Source organism: Simochromis diagramma, unplaced genomic scaffold (assembly GCF_900408965.1).
Source record: "Simochromis diagramma unplaced genomic scaffold, fSimDia1.1 OVJJ01000501.1, whole genome shotgun sequence".
Lineage (NCBI taxonomy): Eukaryota > Metazoa > Chordata > Actinopteri > Cichliformes > Cichlidae > Simochromis > Simochromis diagramma.
In genome coordinates, this window is record NW_024387320.1 from 3,581,626 (window position 1) to 3,607,608 (window position 25,983).

At 40.2% G+C, this 25,983-nt stretch overlaps 2 protein-coding genes across 3 annotated transcripts in view; one reads left to right on the plus strand and one right to left on the minus strand.

Moving 5' to 3' along the window:
- tmtops2b (teleost multiple tissue opsin 2b) overlaps positions 1-6,944 on the plus strand; it is a 28,549-nt gene extending 21,605 nt beyond the window's left edge. The window contains exon 4 of the mRNA XM_040005413.1: positions 6,193-6,944. Coding sequence (XP_039861347.1) covers positions 6,193-6,408 — 216 coding nt within the window. The 3' untranslated portion in view covers positions 6,409-6,944. The remainder of the gene's footprint in view (positions 1-6,192) is intronic.
- st6gal2a (ST6 beta-galactosamide alpha-2,6-sialyltranferase 2a) lies at positions 37-18,601 on the minus strand. 2 transcript variants are annotated; one of them, XM_040005411.1, is made up of 5 exons: positions 17,550-18,601; positions 13,593-13,690; positions 12,989-13,090; positions 9,611-9,785; positions 37-4,158 (listed from the first exon to the last, which is right to left on the minus strand). In XM_040005411.1, exons 1-5 carry the CDS (start codon positions 18,574-18,576, stop codon positions 3,911-3,913), a joined length of 1,650 nt encoding a protein of 549 aa, XP_039861345.1. In that variant the 5' UTR covers positions 18,577-18,601; the 3' UTR covers positions 37-3,910. The 2 variants fall into 2 exon arrangements, with proteins under 2 accessions (XP_039861345.1, XP_039861346.1); XM_040005412.1 differs by lacking the exon at positions 37-4,158 and adding an exon at positions 11,617-11,758 and having other exon boundaries at positions 9,674-9,785.
- Positions 18,602-25,983: the final 7,382 nt, after the last annotated feature.

The following is a 25,983-nucleotide window of genomic DNA, read 5'->3' on the forward strand; positions in this document are numbered from 1 at the left end:
TATCTAAAATCAAGAGTTATAATTCTGAAAAACAGATTTGAACATGTACAACAGCTTTATTTACACAGTAGAAAAAGACAAACAACAGCTGAAATCATAGAACTGCTTGATTTAAATATCAATTCAAGTGTAATATCAAGAGATTTCACTGACCAAAGAGAAATAAAAAAAATCAAGAAGAATGCCCTAAGGCTCTTAAAAGGGAAACAGAACAATCACTCTCATTACTCACTCCTTTCCTCTTCCTCATCTGAAGAATACTGCAAAAAGGTAGCTATAGAAAGAACAAATGTTAAACAATTCTTCAGAGGCAGTGTGGTACAGAAATCCCCACAACACTTGTTAAAAACTCGACATGAAAAATAGGCCTCGAGAGTAAAGAGCAGACAGAAAGAGGCTCGAAGTGGTAAATGTTACACGCATGTCTTCAAACATATTTTTCAACTCACTACTTCACTACCAAAGAACATTAATGTCAAGTTTGACTACAATGTCCCATCTTAAAAAGAATACAAAATTCAGTTAAGCTCGACTTTTGCAGAAAGAAGCACCTAAGAAGTCCTACTGTTACTCTGAGTCCTCATCCCATGAATAACCCACCCAAACTGGAACACAATTAAAGATGGGATTTGGCACAATATTAAAGATGCAAAGATGAAGTAGCCAGAAGGCATTGCACCTGATCAAGCACTTCCATGGAGCGGCTGATAGCCGCACTGCAGATGAATGTGATCCACAAGCATGCAATAAAATCTGCAAAACATCACTTCAGTAAAAGAAAACCTTGCAAGCACGAATGCCTTTCACAACATTAAAGACAATGGTGCCTACTTGCATCACAGTACAGCACAGACAGTTTAAGACCTAGCCCTGCTCCTGAATTGCATGCTCTGTGCATTGGAAAGTAACCTGTTACTACAATGCACACGTACAATACGTTCAGGGCTTTCACACCTTCAGTGTGCTACAATCACAAGCACATTTTATCGTTTATCGCAATTATAAGACGTACAGCAGAGCGAAAAAACCTGCATTGTTTAAAATGAATCATAAGTCCTTTATTAAGCATCTAAACTACCTCCTCTATACATTAAAATCTCTGTTACAGTCAGGATTGGGTGTACTGCAGAGTACAAAGTTATGCGTTACTGCAATCGCATTACATTTGTCACTATTGCTGTAATGTTTGGCATTACTGAGCTAATTCAGTAATAACATTACAAATAAAACAACAAGTTGTTAATCACATTACAAACGTTCTTCATTTTTTTGAGCAAATAGGGGGGAAAAACCCAACAAAAACGACAAAAATGCCTTTTCACGTGTGCTCATGTGTGGGAACAAAAACGGCAGAGTGTAGAGGTGTGCGCAGATTTCCCAAATTATTGCACAAAGGGATAGGATGTGATGGTGAAGGGCAAACTGTGGCCAGGCTAGAGACCGATATCCACTGCTGCAAACACGGAATCAAACCCCAACAAGCACCTGCAAAGGCAAACATGCTAACACAAAGATAACAGTGAACGGTGCTTCCGGAGTGTAAACGGCGACCTGGACGGAGCAACTAAGACTCGATTTCTAGCAGGCACAGATGAACACACTCGTAGCATCGCACAAAGAAATGTTGCTTGTTTCTACAGAACAATCACTGGCGCCTCATTTATTTGTGCTCGGTCACCAACTCTGTCAGCTTCGGAGCTCTAAGAGAAAGATCACGTCCTCCATATAGTAATCACGTGTAGTTGTTAGGTATGTGGGCGTAAGATTTTATGTTACATTGTTAACTAGAAATTAGGGGGATATTGTGCATCAACTCAAAATTAAAGTGGGAGATTTGAAAAAAATAAAATACATAACATTTTTGCAAAATGACCCAAATATTTGTCATACACCTGCTACAGCTACTAATTTAATTAATTGAAAAGTCGAATGACTTGTCTGGACAAAAAGCAAGTACTTATGGGGGTTTGGAAAAGAAATGTGTCCACAGCAAAACTTCAAAATATTTTTTATAAAACTTCAACTGAGTCAGCTACACGAGTGCAAGAAAAAGCTCTTGTGAGAATGAGCAAATTCTTGATTTTTTGATTTCCCTTTATGTGAAGCAGTGCGTTTGTCATCCATGTAATTTACTGAATTGCCATCTGATTATTAAATCTGGTAAACATAAATGCATAATATCAAAATTTACAGTACATAAATACTTTCATTAAAAAAAAAACACCAGTGGTAGTAACTGGTCTTAAACATGGTTAAAATAAGGATCCATGTTCATGTCTTTAGCTGTCTAAGTCGTAAAAGATGTTTCTTTTTTTCAGGGGGGGGGGGTTAAAAAAAGCTTATGTCCTTTGGTAAATACTGAAAAATTCCAGATATTATCCAGCTCCTGTTAACACCAGCTATTATCTAAATGATACTATGCTCTAGTGTTTCTACTGAAGAGCGACATCATTCTATTTAAAGCAACATTTCTATTATGTTTTCATATCTTTCAACAAACCACAACGAATGGCACAAGATCAATCTGTTACAAAGAAAAAAAGATGCTGTCATTCCCACAGACCGAATACCTCGAGCTCGCTGAAGACACGGCACTCTGTAAACATAAAATCCCCCCTACCTTGGAGACAAAGTAAATCCGAGGTTAGTACAGGTCCAAATTCCTTTTTCATAATTGTCTCTACTCTGAGCTGCGGGTAGGCACAGGCTAATACCAGAGGATTCAGAAAATATGACATTTATAGTTGTAGGGAATGCACTTCATGCTGTTACGCAATAAAGAAATAACCCCACAGAGATGAGCTCCAGCAAGGGTTTGGCCACAACACGCAGTGTTAAAATTACATTCAATAGAGAGTGAACTGACCGTCACAAACAGGGGCTGGTGATTGCTGAGGCAGAGCGGAGGATCCCCTGATGTTCATCACTTCGGAAAGTCTACTGCTCCACACATCGAACTGATTGGTACTGCAGTCCTGCTAGAGTGTGTACTGCATGTGTCTGAACAGTCACAAGGCAACCCGAGGAAAGTGTTCAGCTGACTGCTAGGCACAGGGTCACGGCTGTTCTGAGTACCTGTTTGTTCTGTTTTGGCCCCGTTTACTCTGATTTAAGTACACAAATGCCCCGCCCCCCCCCCCAAACAAAACGTGACAAACTGGTGGTTATCAGTCAGCGTGCACAGAACAATAATTCAGTAATAAGCTCAGTAGTATGAAATCAACCCCTCATTATGATGATTTTGCAGGAATATGTACAGTAACGTGATAGCTTTGACAGCTCCTCTCATCTTTCTTTTAGTTTGCATTCTTCTGCATGTACTTTTGTGTCGAGTTTGTGTACCTATGACATTCAATATGGATGATTTGTTTATTCACAACCCTTTGGACCAGTATATATATATATATATAAAAAAAATAATTATACAATTCGCCGTTATAAAGAGTGACAGTTCCTTAAAGTGGAAAACCATCCATAGTACTGAGAAACACAGATTTTACATCACTGGAAACACACCCAGTTATTAAAAACTCACTTGCCTACCTAAAACAAGATCAGTTGCTACCCTAGTCAGCTCCACAGCTAACGTGGCTCAGCTAAAGCAGAGAGAAATTTGATATTATATTTTATTTTTATTTTTTTCAGCTCCACCCTGGAGACTCTAATTTCCAGCCTCTGGTCAAGTATACCGTCGTAATAAAGACAAGGTCTTTCAGAAACCTCTATGTTTATCCGTCCCTGGAGGGCTATGGCTTATGCTCTTCACGGGTTTTATTTGAAACTTGCAAGCTTCAACCTCCTTGTCCATAGGGGCATTATTGCACCTCTCCCATGGTCAGCCTGAAAAGGCCAGAAGTGTGTGCGTGTTCGTGTGTGTGACGTCCGGGCTCATGAGGCCAGGCTTCATATATCAGATGTCACAGTTCACGGTGCTGAAGCCTGGAAGAGTGACGCGTCCTTTCCTCTCGAGGTCACTCACGGGGCCCATGTTGATTCGCTGGATCAGGCTTTTCTCATAGAGGAGAGGATGGTAGGCACCCAGTGTGCACGCAGCGTCATAGTAGGTCTCGTGGTAGTGGCACAGGTCCGTCTGCCTCATGGAGGGAATGTACTCGTACACGTGCACCTGCTCGCACAGCGCCATCATCAGGAGGATACCTGCAATGTCAGCATACAGGAGAAAATAAATATTTTCACACAACACTTGCCAACTAAATTAGAGTTCAACTTTTTAGCCAAACATTTGAGGTCCAAACATTACAAAATTATTAGAACATAAAAACAACATATATACTTATAAAATACAACGCTAAAACCTTCTGTTCCTGTCTTTTATTCTCTCCTTTTTTTCAAGGCAATAGTCCCCCAGGACCACTGTCAAAACACACATTCACACCTGGAAGCAATCTGGTAAAACCAAAATCTAAACTTATGGCCAAAGAGAAGTTAATGACATCCATTTTATTTCATCTGCTCCGGGGATCAAAGTAGAGACGTTACAAACCCGTCGTGACATTCACAAAACGGAAACTCTTAAAGCCGGGAGATAAGGTAAATCCTTTCAGTTTTCGTAAAGGTCGCTATCAGCGTGGGCCGATAATAAATACACGGCCTGGTGGGAAACATCTGATTATCAAAGGTGTGCGAGCCTTTCGGGCATTCGATACGTCTTCGGAAAAGGAATTTAGCACAAACTTGACAAATTTCTATTAGATCTGAAAATGTGCAAAGAGACTAAATGTGAAGCTCAACTGTGCTGAAAGAGGGGAGGAGAAAACTATAACACTGTGAATAATATATGAAGACTTCGACTTTGCCTGCTTCAGCAAGTTCTGGATTTTTCTGTGAAATGCAACTAAAACAAAAAACAGTGACCTCACACATATGTTTTAACAAGGACTCTTCAGTCAGAGAGAATAATTATCCCTTCCACAGTAATTATATTTGTTGGTATGGCTGATGATATGTTCTGAGACCTCTCCACTCCCCCATTGTGCAAAACCTGAAGTGGGGAGAGCTGCAGCAAGACCTCCAAAAGTAAGGTACCAACAGATGAGCTGCCACCATGACTGAGGGCTAAGTTTGACTCCGTGGTCTGTGGCATTATTAGAATTCTATATTCCCCCTAACAACTGTATTCCATTAATATGAAGGCAAAGCTGAAAAACACGAGTTACTGATGACAGATTTGTAATTTGGATGGATGAGTCACTTCCACAAGATCCTAAGGATGTCATAAGACCCTAACAAGTTCTGTGCTATAGACCTCCAAAGAAATGAAGCGCCAAGTGCTGGAGGTAACCTGCTTTACCATGACAACAGATCCTTTTCTTTTCCCAAGCATCACTTCGTTTTCAATTTGGGAACATTAAAGGAATTATTTACAGTTAGATTATACATAGAGTTTATGTAAAGGCATATTTGTGCAGCAAAAAAAAAAAAGAAGGAGAATGCTTGGAGAAAATTTGGCAACATCATAAATGAGTTCTCAATCATACTGAAGTTCTCCTTCTAGCGGCTCTGTGGTATAGTGTTTTAGAAAAAGTCCAAAGGGGGTTACAACTAGTGTACTCCTGCTGTCAGTCCCCAGCCTGGATAAATAAGGCGGTTGTTGTCAGGAAGAGTATGAAAGGATATAAAATCTTTGCCAAATCAAAATATGCAGATCCAGTCGCCATGGAGATTCTTTGGGAAATAAGAGAGCTGCTAGAAGTGCCTTCTTCTATTTGCAGTTTTGCTTCTGGTGTTGGCTAAAAAATATTTGCGGTTTCCAAAAAGCAAACCAACAGTTTCGGTGAGTCTGAACACACCATTAGGTCATTTTCATTTGCATATGCAGTCCAGTCTTGAACTGTTCAAGACCTTAAAACAATGGAGAACACAGATATCTAACAGACTGAGAGCAAACGCTGAATGCTCTTTAACCTGAAACTGACCCAGAGTGCAAAGCAGAAAAAAGTCAGATGTTCGATTTCACCCCTGACAGAATACTGTGGCCAATAAATTTACAGCCACCAAGTGAACTTTTGTATACACTACCCTGCATACTTATCCAGACAGCACCATTTCCCTATGCAAATAATTTTTTCTTTACTATATGTGAGAAATGCTTCAGTTCAGTTTACTGTTTGTAAAACACCTTCACCTGCTTGTGAGTGTGCAGTGATTCCACTATTTTCCTCTCCCTCTCAGTTTTACAGGTGTTTCCTGATTCTGTTTCACTGCGATGGCTGGTCATCGGAGAAAGGCGACACCTCGATGCCGTCCAAGACTACGGCAATCCACCTTAACCGGCGCGTCTACAGCAACACGGTGGCCTGCACCGCCCAGATCTCCACCGAAGCTCTCAACCAGTGCTACAGCACCGCAGACACCAAGCACACAAACCCTCCAGAGGTCACCCCCTGAACATGAGCATTAATCAGACAGGAATCACCGCCATCACAATGAAGCACGAATAACCCAGAATGTGAACTCCGGTGGACTGTGGACAAGAGCTTTCAGAAAGTAGATGTGCTTTTTCGTGTTATGTGTAAACTTGTATTTGTAGACCATAAATGTGCCCTTTTAAACCTTTTTTTCTTTTACTATACATAACACAAAAGTGCTAAACGACCACAGAAATGCATGTAAAGTATGCAAACGCACACATACATGTACACCCATGTGTGATGCAACCAGGCATGTTGGTATCAATCAGTTTTGTCATCCACCACGCACCTTCTCCTGTTCAGTACATGCAAAAAAAAAGGTAAGAACTTCATTCAAACTTATTTTTGCGTCTATTAAAAATATGTATTTTTTAATAAAGGGCACCGTCACTGTGGTGGGGTCAAGGTTTTAGTCTGTTTCTGAACTGATGTGTATGCATTACATTAATTTCAGTATATATTATATATAATATATTTCAGTATATTACATATTCTTAGTTTTCATCCCTACAGTTTAAAAAGGCCAAATTTATTTTTTGAACTACAGGATCTTTTTTTTAATTTACATTTTAAACAAAGAGTAAAAAACCCAGTAAAACAGCGCCTGTTCCTTGCTGCTTTTCAGTCGCTGTGTCACTGTAAATGGGGAGGTCACTGCGCAGACTTGTGATTTGATCAGCAAGGATCATTTAAAGCATCATTTAACTCTGCTTTTCCTCTTTCCCTCCTGCTGCTTTGGCTTTAAATGTTGAAGAATACGAAAGGTTAAGCCCCCCAGATGCCTTCAGAATGCGTGTACCTGAGTGAAGCTTTTGTGTAAAAAACCAAAATGGAAATAAATGAGGTCGTTTAATATGAAATTGAATTGTGTTCGTATTTAAAGTGTGATACAATATTGAATAATAAGATTTTGTCTGCAGAAGCGTTTATTGCATTGTTCGTGTTTGTGCTGTGCTTTCTTTGGTTGTGATTTAGTTGGTCTTACAAAGTTGTTTCTTCGCAGGTGTTTTTGCAGGTATGATTTCACCTTCTTTCCAGAATAAAAAGGGCCAGTGTTTCAAAATGATTATCCAGTATGGCCAGCCACAGAAAAAGGATTCCAGTCTGATGACTGATGGAAATTACGGGCATATCTGGGAAACACAATGCACAAATTTAGGGAAGCTGATTACATTTAGCTGGCCTTACTTAAATGACAACTGCAAGACATAAAGCAGATACCAGTATTTTACTGCTTTTGTAGATCTAGAACTATAATGGACCAGGACCTGCTCAAGATTAAGGAAGTTATAAGTGAGGTCAGAGTGCTCAGACCTCAACCCACTGACATAGAGTTGCAGAAAATATTGAAGAGTCATTTTCCTCCTCACTTTTGTGCAGTGCCATTCAGGACCTTCAGAAAATGTGTGATTGAGGTTGGTGCTTCTTCAAGAGGCTGCAAGCAAAAAAATAAGCCACAACAAAAGCTTTGCTTACTCTTTCCAGTCTGCGATGCAGCTGACTGCTCAGTGTATTCAATAAAAACAAGAAAAGCACTGTGTTATTAGTTAAGTCAAATTGTGTTTGTAATTGTGACTCGGATGAAATTAATTTTAAGAGTAGTCTGTTCAGATATGCTGGGTATTACAAATAACATTATCGTCACCAGTTTAATTGTATTTTATTGCTGGATTCAAATGATCTAATAAAAATGTCTGCTGCTGAAAAAGGAACGTATCATGCATCGTAAATTAGGTTGGAGGATGGTGTGACATTGTGAATATTATAAAAAGCAAAAGGAACCTTTTCTTGTATTTCCTAAATGAAAGAGGTGCAAATGAGGACAAAACAGAAAATAATACGTTTTTCTTAATCACTTTTGACAAAACGCCAATGTCTAAAACCAAAAAGAATGGAAACACATCCTGTAACAGCAACAGATGGGTGACGGCTTTTTATTTCCCCCTGAAGGTCAAAATCTCAGCTGAGTGGAAAACAGTCTAATTTAAAGTAACATGAGAAGTATAAACAACAGAGTCCTCCAAGGAACATTGTGACATTTTAAATACAGGCAGTCATGCCTAACACTTCAGCAGGGTTTTGTTTCTCCAGTGTAAAGCTCTTTTGCCTTCCATTTAAGCTGTGTAATCAGCGACTGATTCACAGATTATCACCAAGTGCAGTCACAATGAAAACCAGCTGTAACGTGGGTCGCCCGATGCACGGCAAACCAAAGCGCAGATTCCTGGGTTGTGATGCAGCAGAGCTGCTGGATTAAGCTAAAAGAAAAGTGTAATTAGATTAAAGAGTGACCAGTTTCTCCTCTGCGCTCATGTGCAACCCTCTGCAGTCCGCTGAAGTTGAATTGACTTATTTTTTTTAATATGCTGTTTGGATATTTTATAGCTGATGCTTTATTTATGCTTTTGCAAGTTTTTCCCTTTGTACAGCAAATATCTGCTCACTAGCGTGAATGCTACTTAGCTTTCGTGTTCTTGTGGAGTCTTTGTTGCTTTCCTGTTTCAAAAATGTGTTTTTTCTCTAGCAGAATCTTTTCAGACGAATCTGGAAAATGCCAGTTTGATAAGCATAATATAGTATGTTTCCCACTAAGGTGATTCTCAAAGAGCTTTTAGCTGAAAAATAGCCATATCTCAGCATGGTGTGCGGTGTTTCCTTGAGATATTTGAGGAAACTTGATAGGTGGAGGACAAAGCAAGAATTGGCAGGCCTAAAAAAATACAACATCCAAAGAAGAGCTTTGAAAAATCTTTCAAGAAGCCTGGACAACTATTCAATGAAGACTACTTAAAGAAATTTCAGGAAAGTTTTCCCTAGCGAGTTCAGGATGTGTGCAGCTTTTCAAGAGTAAGACAACCGTTTTCCTAGCATCATGTATAAGAATGCACAGTGCAACAGGACAGGAAGGTGAAGTGCATATCTACATTCCTGTCTGTTTAAATATATTGGTTTCGAGTGTGTTGGTATTTTGCATAATCCTGCCACTTGCTGATGGTGTCACTGTGCATTCAGTGACACCATCAGCAAACAAGCGTGCGTGTGTTTGTGTGCATATATATCTGCTATAGGAGCAGGCAACAATCTGCAAAGATAACAACAAAGAAGCAGCTGAAGGGACAGACGTGCATCACATGTGCAACCACTGCACGCATGCAAGACATGCGTGAGTGTGCACTCACCTATGAAGCCAGATGATGGGGGGTTGGGTTGGATGTCCTCCTCTGTGTTGCCCTGAATCACGTCCCAGAGCTGCCACACATAGCTAGGGTGAAGGATGTAGAAGGGCTGGTCAGGATGCAGCTTGCGGTGCTCCATGTACGGACCGAACAGGTTGTAGTCCGGACTAGTGTACCACTGACGAGAAATAACACAGCAGACAGATTTAATCTCAAATCATGAGTCAGATAAGAATAAGACAACGTGATTTTTTTTTCCCAATAATTAAAAATGTTTCTGATATTTAGAGGATTTTTCTACTATTCAAAACAATGAAGACTGCAGTCAATACAAAAATAGCAACAGTAGTATCGCTCACTGGGTTGAGCAGGTGGCCCAAAAGCCATAAGGCTATTGCAGAGGCCTGAGTTTGAATCGACTCATGGCTGTGTGTTTCCTGTCTTCTTTCCACCACCCTATCTCAAAGGCTAAAAAAGCCCCCCTTAAGCAAAAGATAAGAAGGAAAAGATGTTTAAAGATAGAGTGCAGCCCTTTGCAAACATCTGTCAGTCTCCAACGTTTGGACAAAAAACTCCTCTGAATGGATGCTGAAGTTTAGTCAAATGTATCTTCAGACTGCGAACATTGCAAAAAAACACAAAACGCCCATACAGATAAACGTCCGTCACTGCTGTTTTATGCTGTATCATGTTGAGTGGCTCTGGAATACATTTGAATTGTATTTATGCTTTCTTTCACAGTTTAGATGATTATGTTTTATTCATGTGAGGTTTGTGTTGTTACCCAGGGACATAAATAATGTATGGCTTACAGGGTTTGCATTTAACAAAATAGAACTAAAGCATATTAAATGTAATTTCCTGAAATAACATCATAGCGGCAGAACAAATCGATGTAGCTGCACTAAATGCTCAGACAGGAAGTGTGTGCATGTGCAGAACAAATCCTGGTTTAGGTGAGAACCTTTTGCAGATATAAGCCTAGTGCATACTGATAATTTCCCACCAACAAGTCAGCCTCTCAACAGAAAAGTCAGTGAGCTGCTGTCTTACAGTAGCATGACTGTTATGCTTAAAACTTTAGAGTCATTGAAACTATGTAAGAGACTATTTCCGGTCAGGAAATTGAAGGGCTCTGGAGTCAATCAGGTGGTTTGACTGAAATTTTAAGCTGTCAAAACATCCCAGAAAATGTTAAGTGTCTTAGACGCACGGTGCAACACAGCTGTAGAGAACAATACTGTGATTGAAGACAGCAAGTGCACTGTAGGGATACATCACAGTTTGACAAATGAAATCATAGGAAAACTGATGTAATCGGTGTGCCAAGTACTCATAATGGATTTGTGGGAGTGTGCATGTCCATTTTCATCAGTTGTACCATCTCCAGTTTGACCGCAGAAATAAAGGAGAGCCTGAAATCATTGTTCATAATTTGCAGTTTATCATTAAAAGCCAAATTAAATAACAGTTGTTCCACTAATTCATGAGAGCTGAATATTATGAATTAATGGCTTTTAATGTAAATCTTTGTAAGGGCTTTGAAATAAAGACCCGACTACTGGGAATGTATATTTTGAGAAACTACATAACACACAATGCAAGTTACTGCAATCCATGCATTGGATAATAATTAGTAACTGCACTGGCATGTTAAGTAAGCAGTTCAACCTATAATATATGTAAATATAATGCTGTTTTTTGGTATACTATTAGGGGAGCCTCCAGATTTTTTTCATAGGGGTGGCCATATGGGGGCCACTAAAATATTGGGGTGGCACACCAAAAACAGAATGTCCAGGTTTATTATGCTCTTGTGAACTGCAGGTTAGTTGAAAAATAAGGGGGGAAAGGAGAAAGAAAATAATTATATGCCTAGTTAATTTCCTGCTATATCACTGAAAATATATATCACCACTAGCACCCCTAATGAACTCACTGTAACATTCACAAAACCAGATGTAGCCCATCTGGGCAAGGCTTGACATGTTGTGTGTTCTTCTGCATACCTTGATTATAAACAGTCTCTATTTGAAGGCAATTTCACCCAGAGAACTGCCAAACTGGATATTTGCTCTTTTCCTGACCATTCTCTGCAAACCCTAGAGATGGTTGTTGGTTGTGTCGGAAATCCCAGTAGCTCAGCAATTTCTGAAATAGTCAGACCAGACCATCTGCCACCAACAACCACATATTCAAAACCCCAGCTTTCTTCCTCATTTTTACACTAAGTTTGAACTTCAAGTAGGTCGTGTTGATCATGTCTACATGCATAAATGCACTGACCTGCTGCCATGTGATTGGCTGATTAGATATTTGCATTAACAAGCAGTTTACTTATATCTAATTTAAATAAAGTTAAGAATTGTAACACATTTAATCATTTGGCGAGTGTCATGGGATACAAAGTAAAAATAAACTGAACAAACTTATATACGAGAAGGAAAGCTACATGACAGACACACTGCGAGGTGCTAAAAGCTACAAGAAACTACACAGCAGCAACAACACCTTCCAGTATTTCCAAAGGTTAACTACTGACAATGAGCGAGGATAGAATTGAAAACACGGATGTAGAGACAAAGGTCAAGTGTCAGTGGAGCATCGTGTTCTTTATTAAAACCCCATCAGTCCACATCCAGTAATCCTGTTCTTTACCGTGCTGTCTACTGGCTATGTGAGCAGTTGGGTGAGCAGTATGGCAAATACTGTAGCTATATAACAATGCACTGCACGCTTGAACTCTATTTGCATGGATAGTAATAAACTAACAAATCAGCCATTTTTTAAATCTTTACTTAATCTGATATATTCTGACGTAAAGACCTAATCTAGCAGCACAGCACTGATTAAAAGGACTAAAGGTTAATGCAGGAATATAACTGATCTTGTTTGTTTTGGTGATGTCCTTCAGAAAATTAATTAAAGCATTAAAAAAAAAAAATAATAATAATAATAATGATGATGAAAAAAAGAAATTCCATGTAATTCACCAGATAAATGAAATCACTGAAAGCAGAGGCTGCATGCAAATATATTTTAACCTCAAACAATCAGGCCATTCACCGAATAACAATTAACGGGAAGCATGGAGAGGAGGATAAGGGGAAAGGAGCCTCGGAATAAAATCTTGTTTTGGACACATTTGCTAACATGAACCAAACCTTTTAAAGGGCAGGTGGAAGTCAGAGATAGACGAGATGACATCATGGCAACAAGCTTCTTTTCCTACACGTGTTTGTGGCTACATACACAACAATAACTGTGTTTACTTTCCTAAGACGACCCGCTTTAATATTCCTATACTCCTTTTCTCTCGGTTCACTGCAACCTTAGTGTGACAATGATCTGCTGAAACTGCTAAAGTGAAAACACATATACCTTGTGTAAGTTGACAGCATAAGGTGCGGGGTCCCAGGCCACCAGAGTTATATTCTTGTAGATAGAGCTCGTATTGAACCGATGCCTAGGATTTGCCAAAATCTGTAACACAGCACATGAAATGTAAGTCTTACTTTCAAATGTAAAGCACAATCATTCAGATGCATGGTCACTATTTAGCCAAAATACAAATAAAAACACAGAGAGAACCTCTTTATGTGCCTACTATAAATTAGACTAGGAGGCAGATACCAACATAAAACCTGTCCAGTAAATATGATTACACAAATATGTTTTTTTTGGCCAGGCAAAGCAAGCGTTTAAACATCTCCAGACAGACTACACAAAACAAAGACTAAAGAAGCTGTTGGTGTTTTTTTTCCAAAGAACTAGCCTATCTGCTAATGACAGTTCATACCATTGAGTTCAGATTGTTTGAGTACAATGAACTCATCGTCATTTGGATGAAACACTTGACCATTTATACACTTCTAAAGGCATTACTTTGCTACATAAATAGTGAGTTGAAAATATAAATGACTGTATTTTTTAAATCTGTTTCTTTTAAGGATTCACTGTCATTTAAGGCCTCACCCTAACTCACCTGCGAGTTGATGATGCGGATAGTGGTTTTGTTTCCCACGTCTCTCTCGTAGCCTTCTGTAGGTGCAGCATTGAAACGTAAAACTGCATCATGAGCGTCTGAAAGGGAAACCATGGAGTCTTTCAAAGCAAGGTAACAAAGTGGCCTTGAGTTGCATCTGTTATCATGGAAATATACAGACAATTTCCCTCCATAAAAAGTCTTCTTCATAGCAATATAAAAAAAAACTTAAAAGGTGAAGCCAGGCTTTGAAGATGTACAAACAAATATCAGATGTCTCTTCCAAATGTTACCAGCTCATGTTTTCAAGGTCTTAAAGCAATTACCATCATCTTTCAGAATTTCTACTTAGTCCCAATTTATTTAGAGGAGAAAACACACGCAAACATCTCAATAACCAAGCACCTCAACCAAAGTCAGTGACGACACACTGACTACAGGGATGAAAATCACACTTGCACTAATTGTTGACAACAATATCTGACAGGCTCGGGGATGTAACCGGTGGTTGGCTCAGGTAAACAAAGAGCCATGGCTCACATAAGGAGTTTACTGGGTTTTTTTGTTCACATGTCCTTCACGGTCCTCAACAACTTGAAATCCTCACCTTGATGGATGGCGGCTGTAACAATTACAAATTAATTCCTGCCTGTCTGCTGATCGATCTGTCAGTTTCAGGCGTCCTCCTCCTGCATTGAACTAACACCAAAATGGATGATCCCTCAGCTTGTGATCTGATACCCCTTCATCACTGCCACCAGCAGGTTTACAACTCAGAGCAGCTTCACAACAGCAAACAAGGCTCTAATAAAACACAGTTAACATGTCCATTCTCTATAGAGCTCAAGCAGAAGGATGGCTTTAAAGAAGAGTCCTTCAAGCAGCGATCAGCCTCTATCTTGATGGAGGCCAAACGCCTATTTAACACCTTCAGAAGAAAGAAAGGATAAAAAAAAGGATTACTTACTAAAGGTGTAGCACATAATAATAAAATTAATGAGAGCAGAACTGAGTCTCATGGGGTTCCTGGAAAAAATTCATTGCTCACTCCTGACTCAGTCAGAATTCTTAGAAAAAAATCAGACTTCTGAGAAAAAAGTCAGAATCCTGAGATTAAAGTACTAGTAGTACTGTAGTAGTAGAAGAAAAAGAAGATAAATTCTCAGTTTTTTGCCATAACTATTCACTAAAGTAAAATGGAGTTACATGAATAACTGCTTATTATTTTGTCTCTTGTTACTATCATGGCCAATATCCCCCTTACGCAAACAGGGACAGGTATATATATATGACTTGGTTCAAGTTTAACAACACTGTCTGTATTATTCTGGAAAAACAAGTTCAGGAAAAACGCCTTGCATTTCAGCACCATATTTAATACTGCCATTGGACGGTACCAATCCAGACTTCCCCAAAAGTTGATTACGTTCATCTGGACGTAGCGTTTTCAGTGGGAGTGACTTCTTCTGTCGCAGCTGACTGCAGGTTTCCCCAATCTTTTAAAAAGACCATTTGCATAATGACTGAAACCAGCCCCACTGAAAGAACAATGGGCCGGAAGGTCAGTTCCTTGATCCTTAATATGCAAATTCTCATAAGTCTTATTTCTCTCTCATAATTCACCTGGATAATAGAGCATGCATCAAGACAATCCATACTCAAGAGTTGCAAGGAAAATGAGACAGTTTCTAGAGAGCACTGATATTCAAGCATATTTACTTATCTCACATGGTAAATTTGAAACATAAATGACACTAGAGTTGTGTCTAAACACTGATAAATAAAACAAACCTCTGAATTGAGTGTTTTACTGCAGCATGTTTGCATCAAACTGAATAACCCTGCCAAAGACGAATCTCCATACCGTGTTTGGAATGAGGATGCAGTTTGCCGTGTTCACCACATGATGGCAGGCACACATCACCACACTTACTTTGAACCAAGTCCTGACCAACAAACTCTCACAGCATGGCCTCAGTGGTGTATAGACACTTAGGAACATTACAATCCAAAAGTCAGTCAACCTGCCTCTGGTATTCTCAAAACTTAGAGCGATGAGGTCGTCATATTCAAGTCCGGACAGGTTAACTGAATGAATGAATGACTCACTGTTCATACCTGCAAAATACAGGTTCTGGCACAGAGAAGCCTTTCAGGGAGTACAACAGGGTGAGAATGAGTAGACAGAGTGAGATCAATGCCATCTGATTTCCTGCTGAAGCTAAGCCTGAGAATTAATGTAGCAAATACATGCTGTTTCTTTTAAAGCACTGTGACGCTGTTCAATAAATAATCAGCTTCATAACAACGGTCCCATTTATCAAGACACTACAGCACATCAGTTAAACATCTCTTAACTGAATACGTAGATGATTACACACTGAACGGGTATCCTGCAGCTGTTTTTACACTGAGATGTGGGTGACCTCAGAAATCATCAACAGCAGCTTTCTATAGGAAGGTTTGTGTGTAATCATACCAACTCAGGATACTGTTTAGAACAGCTCTTTATTTAATTCGTGACTAAAGTACCGTATAACACTGGTAGAATTTATTATTATTATTTTTTGTATACAAGCACATGCATATGGGACACATGACTGGCCAGGCATCAAAATCAAACACGGGAGATGATGATACAGAAAGATTTAGATTTGGTGCCTGAAACTGAAAACTCATTCCCATCTCAGTCACCTGTTTCTCGTATACCAAGTCACATGTTCATGCACTAACAATGGGAGGTGGCTTGTATGTTTTTCAAATTGTAGGAAATGATGTTGCTGCTGATTTCCAAGTAGCACACAACAGAGTAGTGCGCTAAAGACTGAAGGCTTGTGGCATCGATGTTTTCACTAATAACCAAAGAGTCACCTGCAGAAGTCTGTTTCCATTGCCCGCATGTACCCATTTCTCTGTGTGGTGTACTTTCTTGTCTTTCTTGTAAAACGTGTTCTGTGGCAGTGACATCTGTATACCCGTATCAGTCTATAGAGATGTAAAAAAAAAAATTCAAGCCACAAAGCTGAAGACCTTCTTATTAATTCTAGCGCTTGCCCTGAACAGCTGAATTCAGAGAGAAATGCAAGGAAGCTATATGTGATGTGAAGAGGCCTGATTGGTTACCAGAGGGGGTTCTGTTTTTTCTGCGGAGCCATCTGTCACTGAATTCACACTCTCCCCACTTACCGGAGAGCTGCCAAAAGTCTCTAAACCAAGAACGCACACATTCAAATGCAAAGATATCTAGCTTACTAGGCACGCACTCAACGCTGCGCACAATCAGCTTGACAAGTTAATCAGCAAAAGCCACACAAAAACCTGAGCAAATGCTAATCTCTGCAGGCACAAAGTGGAAATGTGCTGACCTTCAGACTACCACTCCTGAGTGGGACACTTAGAGAACAGGCGAGTCTTTTGTGCAGCAATCAAACAAGCTAATGAATCATTTAATGGTAATTTATTATTAGGTACAGGGACACCTTTATTTGGCAGCAGTAACATGTCCAACTTGTTATTGTTCCTACTTAATTCCGAGTATTGCTGTTTCTCCATTAAACACTTCAGTGAAATTCCACATCCTGTGACTTGATGCTAGTTTCAGTCAGCTGCACTCACCTGCAGTCAACTGAGACTAAGACTGAGACTAAGACTAAGAAGTCACTAAAACTTCACAGACTAATTTCTGTGAAATTTACTACTGTTGAATAGGATTGAATTCCACTTTAGCCTTTACTGTCAGAGACACACAAAGCCTTCTAATTGCAGCACCGGCTCCACTTTGTCTCATAATTTGTTATAAAGAATTTCATGGAAATTATTTAGATTATATAATTATTATAGTGCTGTATTTAAAACATTCAGGGAAAAGTATCTGTAATTGCACAAGTTTCAACAGAATACACGTTTGCAGTAGACTTTTTCTGGAAAATGCCAGAAAGTGACTTATTTGGTGCTTACCAATCTCTTTGCCTAATCGTGAGCGAAGGATGGCCCCAGCAGAGGTGACCACAGCACAGGTCTTGAAGCTTCTCTTGTTCTCCTTTTTGTACAGCTGCTCCAGGGGAAGGGATGGCACCAGACGAGCCCAGCCAAGTGAAGAGAAGGGTTGCTCCAACCCGTCTACTGTCCTCAGCCGGGCCTGATTCTTCAATTCACAAAGCAGCTCCTTGGCACTCTGAGCGGGCTTGCGATTCCCCTTGTAGGAAACATGGTGTTTGTTGGAGTTGACGTATTCCTTCATGGCACGCTGCAGTCGAAGACTCAGCATGCCCGCCGACACTCGACCCTTCCAGAGCCGCTTTATTAGCGAGATGGATTTGGAGAAATAGAATTCCTCCAGATCATCACTGGCCATACTCTGTACTCTGTTCTTCCTTCTGTTTCCCAGATCTTCATCTTCATTTTCTTTTTCATCATCTTCCTCCTTGCCACCTTGGTATTGAGTGTTGCTGAAGTGGTTCTGATAGTCTGCAGTCTGTGACTGTCGCTCACGACTCTGGACTACAGGATCTGAGTGAGAACCCACATTTTCTGTACCAAAGGAAGACCAGGCTGCCAGGCTCTGTGGGTCAAGATAGTCCTGGCGACTTACTTCCTGGCTGCCATAAACAGCGTAAGGAAGATTGTTTGGGTTCTGGCTCATCTCCAGGCTGGTCTCTGGGGTCCCGGACTTGGCGAGAGGCTCCAGCTCTGGTTTATCTCTGGGATACGTTGTAGTTAATGGTAAAGTCAGCTTTACCACGGCATGCTGTTGATGGGAGGCCTGTATGGAGGCCAGACGGCGTGTGTCTGGGTGCTGGGAGAGTAAAGCACCAGCAGAAGTCAGGGGCTCATCCACACGAGCATCCAGGAAATACGACAGGAGGGCGAGAAAGAAGAGAGCCCAGGCCAGTATTCCCACCAGCATCAGCCTCCGCCAGTGCCTCATACTGGACTTCATTACCTCTTTCTCACATGCACGCCAGCTCTGTGGGCCCACCAACATCAAGTCCCACAGCTAGGACTTACCCCAGAGGTCAGGTGGAGGGCCTGTAAAGGAAGTACAGTTAAAAACCGATAGGAAGCCCAAAAGAGGCAGCGAGAGGTTTGAAATACTCACCTGAACTGACGGTTTTATTTCTCCCTGTCCATGTGTCTGCCAGGATATAACAGGACCCTGCGAAAAAGAGAGGTACTAATTAGTTGAGGCAGCGTGCACATGCATGCATGAGGGGATATGAGCGTGAAACCATACGGCTCACACAGGAAACCACTGTCTGCACACAAGAACTTGGCTGCTTTCCATTTGCAACTAAAGAGAATTTTTAAAGACTGGCCCCATTTATTAGTTGTAATCAAACTTCCCTCATGTAAGATTGAAAGCTCCAGACGCAACTTTAAAACTAAAGCTGCTCCGGCTGTGTTTAAACGCAACATCAGACAAAGATGAAATACAATTTGGATCATTGGATGAATTCCCCAATTTAATAAACAAAAACAACCCAAGTTTTCCCATGGAAGCTTGTTAACGTGAGGTTTGAAGGTTTGAACAACAGGTTTTGAAGGAAACTTTAAGCCTCCACACAAAAGCTTCAAAGGAAGCCTTTCACGTGGAAGCTTTGTTTAAATAGTAGCTTTCAAAATGACTTTAACGGCAACCGCAATGTTGTGGGGGGTTTTCTGTTGCTGTGTCACAGATCGGCAGTTGAATATCGTGATTTTGTCTTTAAAGTACTTTCCCCAAGATGTACACAGTGATGAACCAAATGGCTGATCAATTAGTAATGCTTTACATCACCGCTACCTGCTGCTAAATGAACATTTAATTGATTCATGAGATGATATAACCCATAAGGAGGCATGAGGACATTTTAAAAGTTTATGACTCTGCCTCTAAAGAAGTTTGCATCTGTTTCATATTATGATGGCTTTTACTCTTTATGTGTATTCATAAAGAAACGTGTAGCAACTTAATGACACATTCTTAGAAGTGGAATAGATTAATACCTTATTGTGCACAAGTCCTGAGTGACTTTTGCATTTTTTCTAAAGTGGTCTTGAGCAGAGTTTTTGAATTTCTTTGAAATTTGTCTTTGTGCATTGGCTATTTTTTCATTCCTTATTAAGTCCAGTTCTTGTACCTGAACATTGATGAAACAATGGTTCCTATAATCAAGAATCCGCCATTATCCTACTATTTACTCAAAATTATAGTTTAATTTTGATTAATTTCCTTCTTTTTTATTTTTCAAAAAAAGAAAAATTGTGGTATAGTCTTGTTTTTTATGACACACCCACACACTTTTTTTTTTCTTAGTGAGGACATCTAATTGACATAATGCTTTCCCTAGCCACTTACCCCAACAATCACAAATGAATATCTAACTCTCAGCCTAAAACGTAACCATAACCTCATCCTAACCCTGATACTACAATCACATTTTGAGCCGCAAAAATGCCTTCAAACTCGTGGGGTCGGGCAATTTGCCCCTATAAGTGACTGTTGGTCCTCACAACTATAGTGGCGTGCAAATTGTCTGTCCACACACACACACACACACACCTTAAGTCAGTGGTTCCCAAACTTTTTTGCTGGGGCCCCTTTGTTTTACAAGAAAAATGTTCGCCCCCCCGTGCATGCACGCGCGCAGGCACACGCACAAACACACGCACAAACACATCCTGCAACCACACACACCCATACTTTGCTCTGTTGCGGTTTATTTCACACCTCAAAATAAACTACTAACTCTTTTACACTATGTCTGCACCTACACGTGTATTTTTGAAAACGCAGCTGTTTCCTCTACACGTAAACGGCGTTTCGATTCACCGAAAACGGTGACTTTTTAAAACTCCTTTTTTGGATTTTCCTGTGGACGAGGAATACAGAGTTCCTCACGCAATGTCAAAGGGATGTGCCTTTTTTCACGTCACGCTGTGCGCCACGTTGTTTACATGAGATGAATTGCAGAATGGCAGATAGAGACGAAATACTGTTAATCTGACTGGCAGGTATTACACGCAGTTACTGTCCCTCCATTTACAAAGGCAAAGGCATCACGGTGTAATTCTTTTACTTGTAGTTGTTTTTTTTGTTTTTTTTTCCTGTGTGATAATATTCAACAATAATATTCAAAAGCATTCGTTGTTACATTACTTTGCAAATCTGACAACGTAGCACCTTTGTTTACTTCACTTTTTTGCACGCCCCCCCCTACAGCTTTGATAATACTCTGGTGTACAAAACGTTGGGCTCACTGATGGATTAAGGCATGAAATATACAGCAATGAAGGTGAATAAATGAAGCATTAAATTGCCTCACATCAGAGGATTACAATCACATGTAATTGCGAGTTTCGGTCTCCTAATGTGGAAGCATTTCTCTCTCTAGAGAGAGAAAGAGAGCAAGAATGGAAGACTGGCAGGAAGGAAAAAAAAGTATTAAGCCTCTTCTAGTCCTAATTACAGCTTCCTGTCTCTGCAGCTGCTGGGTCCTGCAGAGTACAGCACAACTGATCTCGGGTGCCCCTGTGGCCTTCCGCCCCTATGCGTTCACGCAGCTTCCAAGCTGTTCGCTCAGGGGCCACACAGGAGGTCAAAGCTCATCTGCTGACCCCAGTCAAGCAGGAGGAAAGCAACGGGGAGAAACTAGGCTAGAGGGGGCAGGAACGGCATGAGAGAAAGAAAATACACTGTGGAAACACACATCTGATTCCTCTGAGAACATTTAAAACCACAGTCAGGTGGGATTTTCCTTCTAGGAGTTTTGACATGTCTACCACACTGGAGGTCAAATGTTCCTAAATGGAAAATGCGCCATTTAACACCTGAAAACAACAGCTGCAGTATGCCCGACACACAAAAAGCAAAGACAAAGTGCAAAACACAAACCTAGCCAGTGGCAATGTTATCACCAAGCAAATGTCATCTAAATGCACCACTGAACCACTGCAGACTGTATGTGTGTGCTCCAACGCATGTCATGCAAGCATGTGTGTGCATTTGTAGTTTGCCTCACCTGGTAGCAATCAGGATGTGTGCTTCAGTAACTGTGAAACAACACAAGTGTGTGGCACAGATGGAGAGGCGGGGGCGGAGTAGAGAGCTATCTTCTGAGGGATACACAAAGAAACAACAAAACGGGAAACATGTAAGAGAGACGTTGCCAGACAGCAAAAGAAGACAAAATGACTTGGCAGGAGGCTGTGATGGACAAAGGAGGCAAACAGAATATAAAGCGCGAATCTTGTAAAGAATAAGACCGAAATCGAAAGTGGGTGTATGAAAGTGAAGCCGCTGAAGCTTGTGCAGCAGGAAAGAGGAGAGTGGTTAGCTGCTTGAATGTTATGGAATGCAAATGACAAAGCAAACATGTTCAGAAACGGGAAAACACCTGCACGCCTCTAAGAGATCTAACACAGTCAAATATGAAAATAACAAACATTCAAGCAACACAGACAACAGCAGATAAGAGTTCTCCCAAGGGATGCTGAAAAGGGCTTGTCACTGTTGCTACAGTTTGACTTAAGTTAACCGAGTCACGTTGCTGTCAAACAGCCATTGAATGAGCTAAAATATGTTTTTAGTTATTTAACATTCTGTGGTTTATATATTATTGCAGATATGTGCGATGTTTCTGTTTAGCCATGGCCTTTTCCTCAATGTGTTTTTAATTTCCTCTGAAAGTCCACTGAACCTTCAGAATTACTGGACATTTGGCCTGAGAACCACATAGCATCAGTCTAAAAGTCTTACAATGCTTTGTTCTAACTTATTCTGACCTTAAGCTCGAAGTCAAGGTCACTGAGATTTGAACGCGTGCCAAGATATTTAGTGGACAACCTGTTGTACCAATTTTAAAATCCCACTTTGTCTCATTCTTAAATCTTGCGTGTCCACACCACCCTATAGGTAGCTGTCATCACACACCCGTGAGAGAGATGCCATGGATCGACTGCAGCAGGAGAGGGACCATCTAACTCGTTATCGGTGATGGTATCGGGGTGCATTAGCACCTATGGGATTGGCAACTCGCACAGCTGGAAAAGCATCACCATTGTTGAAAGATATACACAGGCTTTAGAGCAACAAATGCACCTATCAAGACAACATCTTTTTCTTTTCTTTTTTGGACAATGCTAAACCGCATGTTGCATCCATCAAAGGAGCATAGCTTCACAGAAGACCAGTCTGGGTGCTGAACAGGCCTCCCTCCAAACATCTGGAGCATCATGAAATGAAAAACACAAAAAGACGTAGGACTGTTAAGCAGCCAGAGTCTCATATCAGGAACGGGACACCAAAAGCTGGTCTCCTTATTTCCCAGATATTTACAGACTCTTATTTAAAGAAGAGGGGATGACACACAGAGGTAAGCATGACCCTGTCCTGACTTTTTAAAAATGTGTTGCTGCCATCACTCTCAGAATGACATTTTTGCCCTTCTTAAAATGTTACGTTTTCTTGATTTAAATATTTGATTTGTGTGCTTTGCTCTACTGCGAATACAAAATGAGTTTATGACATTTGCAAATCATCACATCCTATTTTCAGTTTCAGTGTTATACACAGCTTCCCAGTTAGAGATATCGCCTGTAGTTATAAACAGTTCTAAATGCAATAACGCAAAAATGAATCAACCATTTCTTATTTTTATTTTTTTACTTTATTTTGTTCTACCCATGTACCCCCCCGAGATTTTCTGAAGCACGGCTGGATGAAAGATGAGCTCAAAAGCTGATGTGCTCAGCTTTTGCAGGTACCTCATAAGGGAGTAAAAAAGTATTTTTGTAGCTTGTCTGCCGGTCCTCTGCCAGGCGTTCGTGTTTAAATTTTCTGGGAGGAGTGATTGATTGTCCTAAAGCAGTCAGAGAAAGCCCTTGTGTTGCTTCCTCCTTAGTTCACAAAATCATATATCCTTTCTCTCTTTATCTTCCATTAGCTTGAACTTCAGTTACTTATCAGATTAAGATGTGCAACAGTGCGTGTAAATGCAGTGTAACAGCCACTATGGTGTGGTGTCCCTTTAAGACACCCAAGTCGAGGGTTGATGGTGTCATCAGTGTGTGTCACTGGTCTCTCTGCTCTCTCTCTCTGTGATGGTGTGGACATGTGCTTGCACGCTAGTACATGAGGAGGGACGGATTTTATGTTTTACCTCTCCAGACACCTTTGTTTGCAACGTTATGGGTTGTACGAACACTGTTAAGCTGCAGCCGTTCAACCGGGCTTATATGGTTGATGAAGAGAAGGTATATTAAAGAACACACTGTGGAATCCCCAACGCTAGCGTGAGTGTGTATTCTTTTGGCTACCCTGCTAAGTGTTTTGCCGCCTCCTCTCAACCACTAAACGCAACCCGACGTTACAGCAGGTAACCACCATCACATAACTGCAGTCAAACTGGCCTGTTGACTTGATAGCTATAGTAAAATATTATTTACCTGTGTTAGAGAGTTTGAGTGAAAAACAATGCCCGAACAAGAACAAGTAAGTGCCATATTCACGTGAAACATTCACATTTGTGACATCTAACAACAGGATATTACATGCATATGTCAACACTTTGGTATCAAGTCCCAACACTTCCACAACAACCAAGAGTAAACACTCCATCTTCTCTTACTCATAACCTAACTATGGACAACTATTCACAAAAATCACAACTGAATATTTCACTTTATTTCCAGTGCGATCTTCTTCTCTTCTCTTTTCAATGTTTTGTTTAACATTTTAAAATCAAAATAATATGATGAAAGTAAGTCGCTGTACCTACCTTGGCTCTATAATCTTAGTATCATTCTTTTAAATGCCTTTTTCGTTGCCATCCAAACTCACATTTTTGTACATCTGAGCATCCTGGTATAGGGGACACATGAGGACCAGGACCTGGATCTTATTCTGAAATTTTATGTGGCGTTTTCTAAATATTCTGTATTCCACTAGAGTCTTCTTTACTTTGCATGCCAGGTGAGGCTTTATTTTCCAAAAGGTCACTTATTCTGAACCTGCTTTCCTGAATGCCGTACACGCTCAGGCGCCCAGCATCCACGTCTATCATTCTAGTCTTCTTGACAGAGAATATCACAAAAATATATAGCATTTTTATTAAAACTCTGCACACAGTGGTTCAACAACCAATATAAAAACTGCAAAACCAAAATAAACTGTATATCATCTATGATAAGGAAAAGAAGATGGCAACTGACGTTTAGCAGGGTGTCCAGATAGTTACCTTTGGGCCATCTTTCCTTGTTTTGTTTTTTGAGGCAAAATACCATAAAATAATAACATCAGGATAAGAAGGTTGTGTTTTTTTAGTATTCACTTATGTTGTGATAGTGTTTAGTTGGGCATTTAACATTAATATCAGCTGTCTTCAAGATATTATGTAAAAGGTTAACGTTTCATTTGTACTACACGTTATTATATAACGTTTATAAAGTTTATAACATGCTCTATGACACTGAAAAGCAACAAAGTGCACAAATCCTGCATAAACTAACAGCCTTTTAAGAAGTCCCTCCTAAAATTAGCTGAACTGTGAGAAAATTAGTGTTCAAGAAGGCACTTGTATGACTAACGTTGTGGTTCAGACAAAGTGTTATAGGTGTAATTGTTCCTGAAGAGACAGAAATTTGCTCATAGTGTTATAAAAGCTGCGCACACCCATGGTTATGTTTTACAATTATTATTTTTTAATTCACACTGATTGCCTTAAAAAAAACGACTATGCTACAACTGTGTGATTAGCATAATGCAGCACTGTTAGGCCCCCTAACGTCTCCCTTGACAAAGAGTTCCTGGTTTGTGGTCTCATGCACGTAGGTGGAAACTCTGATAAGAATCACTGGGCTGCTTTTCATACACCAATCTTTTATCTTCACTTAGTTAAAAAAACAGAATCAGGATGACTTTTCAAACAGCGGGGCCGACGTCATTTCCTCCTGCATGAATTGCATTTAAACCTGCTGAGATCAATATGATGTAGTTGCTCTGGGACTCTACAGCAGTTTAAATGTCTGTATATGGTCCGATGATGGTGTTGATTTGCGTAGCTCTTCGCCAAATTAGATATGATTATGGAAATTCTGCCTACAGGGAGGCTATAGTAGCATGTGTACCTCCAGCAAGCCAGGAGCACATTGCTTACACATTCACCATATTTTTTCCAAGGCAGGGGCAAAGCATGAACAACAGTAGCAGACATGTCCAGTTGTTATACATATTATTAAAACTGTCACCTGGGTAGTTAAAGACAGCTCTGCAAAGCTCTGCATAGCACCAACACTGAACCACAGTCGAGCCATAAAACTGCAATGTGACTCCACAAGAGAGGCAAGAAAGAGTACAATATAGAGAATATATTTATAGTTACATTTCTTTTCCATTTCCTTTACATAACCACAT

Excerpts from the sequence above, each read along its gene's own strand:
- st6gal2a (XM_040005411.1), bottom strand. The coding sequence starts at position 18,576 with ATGTTGGTGGGCCCACAGAGCTGGCGTGCATGTGAGAAAGAGGTAATG. Across the intron at positions 13,091-13,592 it reads TCCGCATCATCAACTCGCAG|ATTTTGGCAAATCCTAGGCA; the intron begins GTGAGTTAGGGT and ends GCTGTGTTACAG. Across the intron at positions 9,786-12,988 it reads ATGCTGTCAACTTACACAAG|TGGTACACTAGTCCGGACTA; the intron begins GTATATGTGTTT and ends ATTTCTCGTCAG.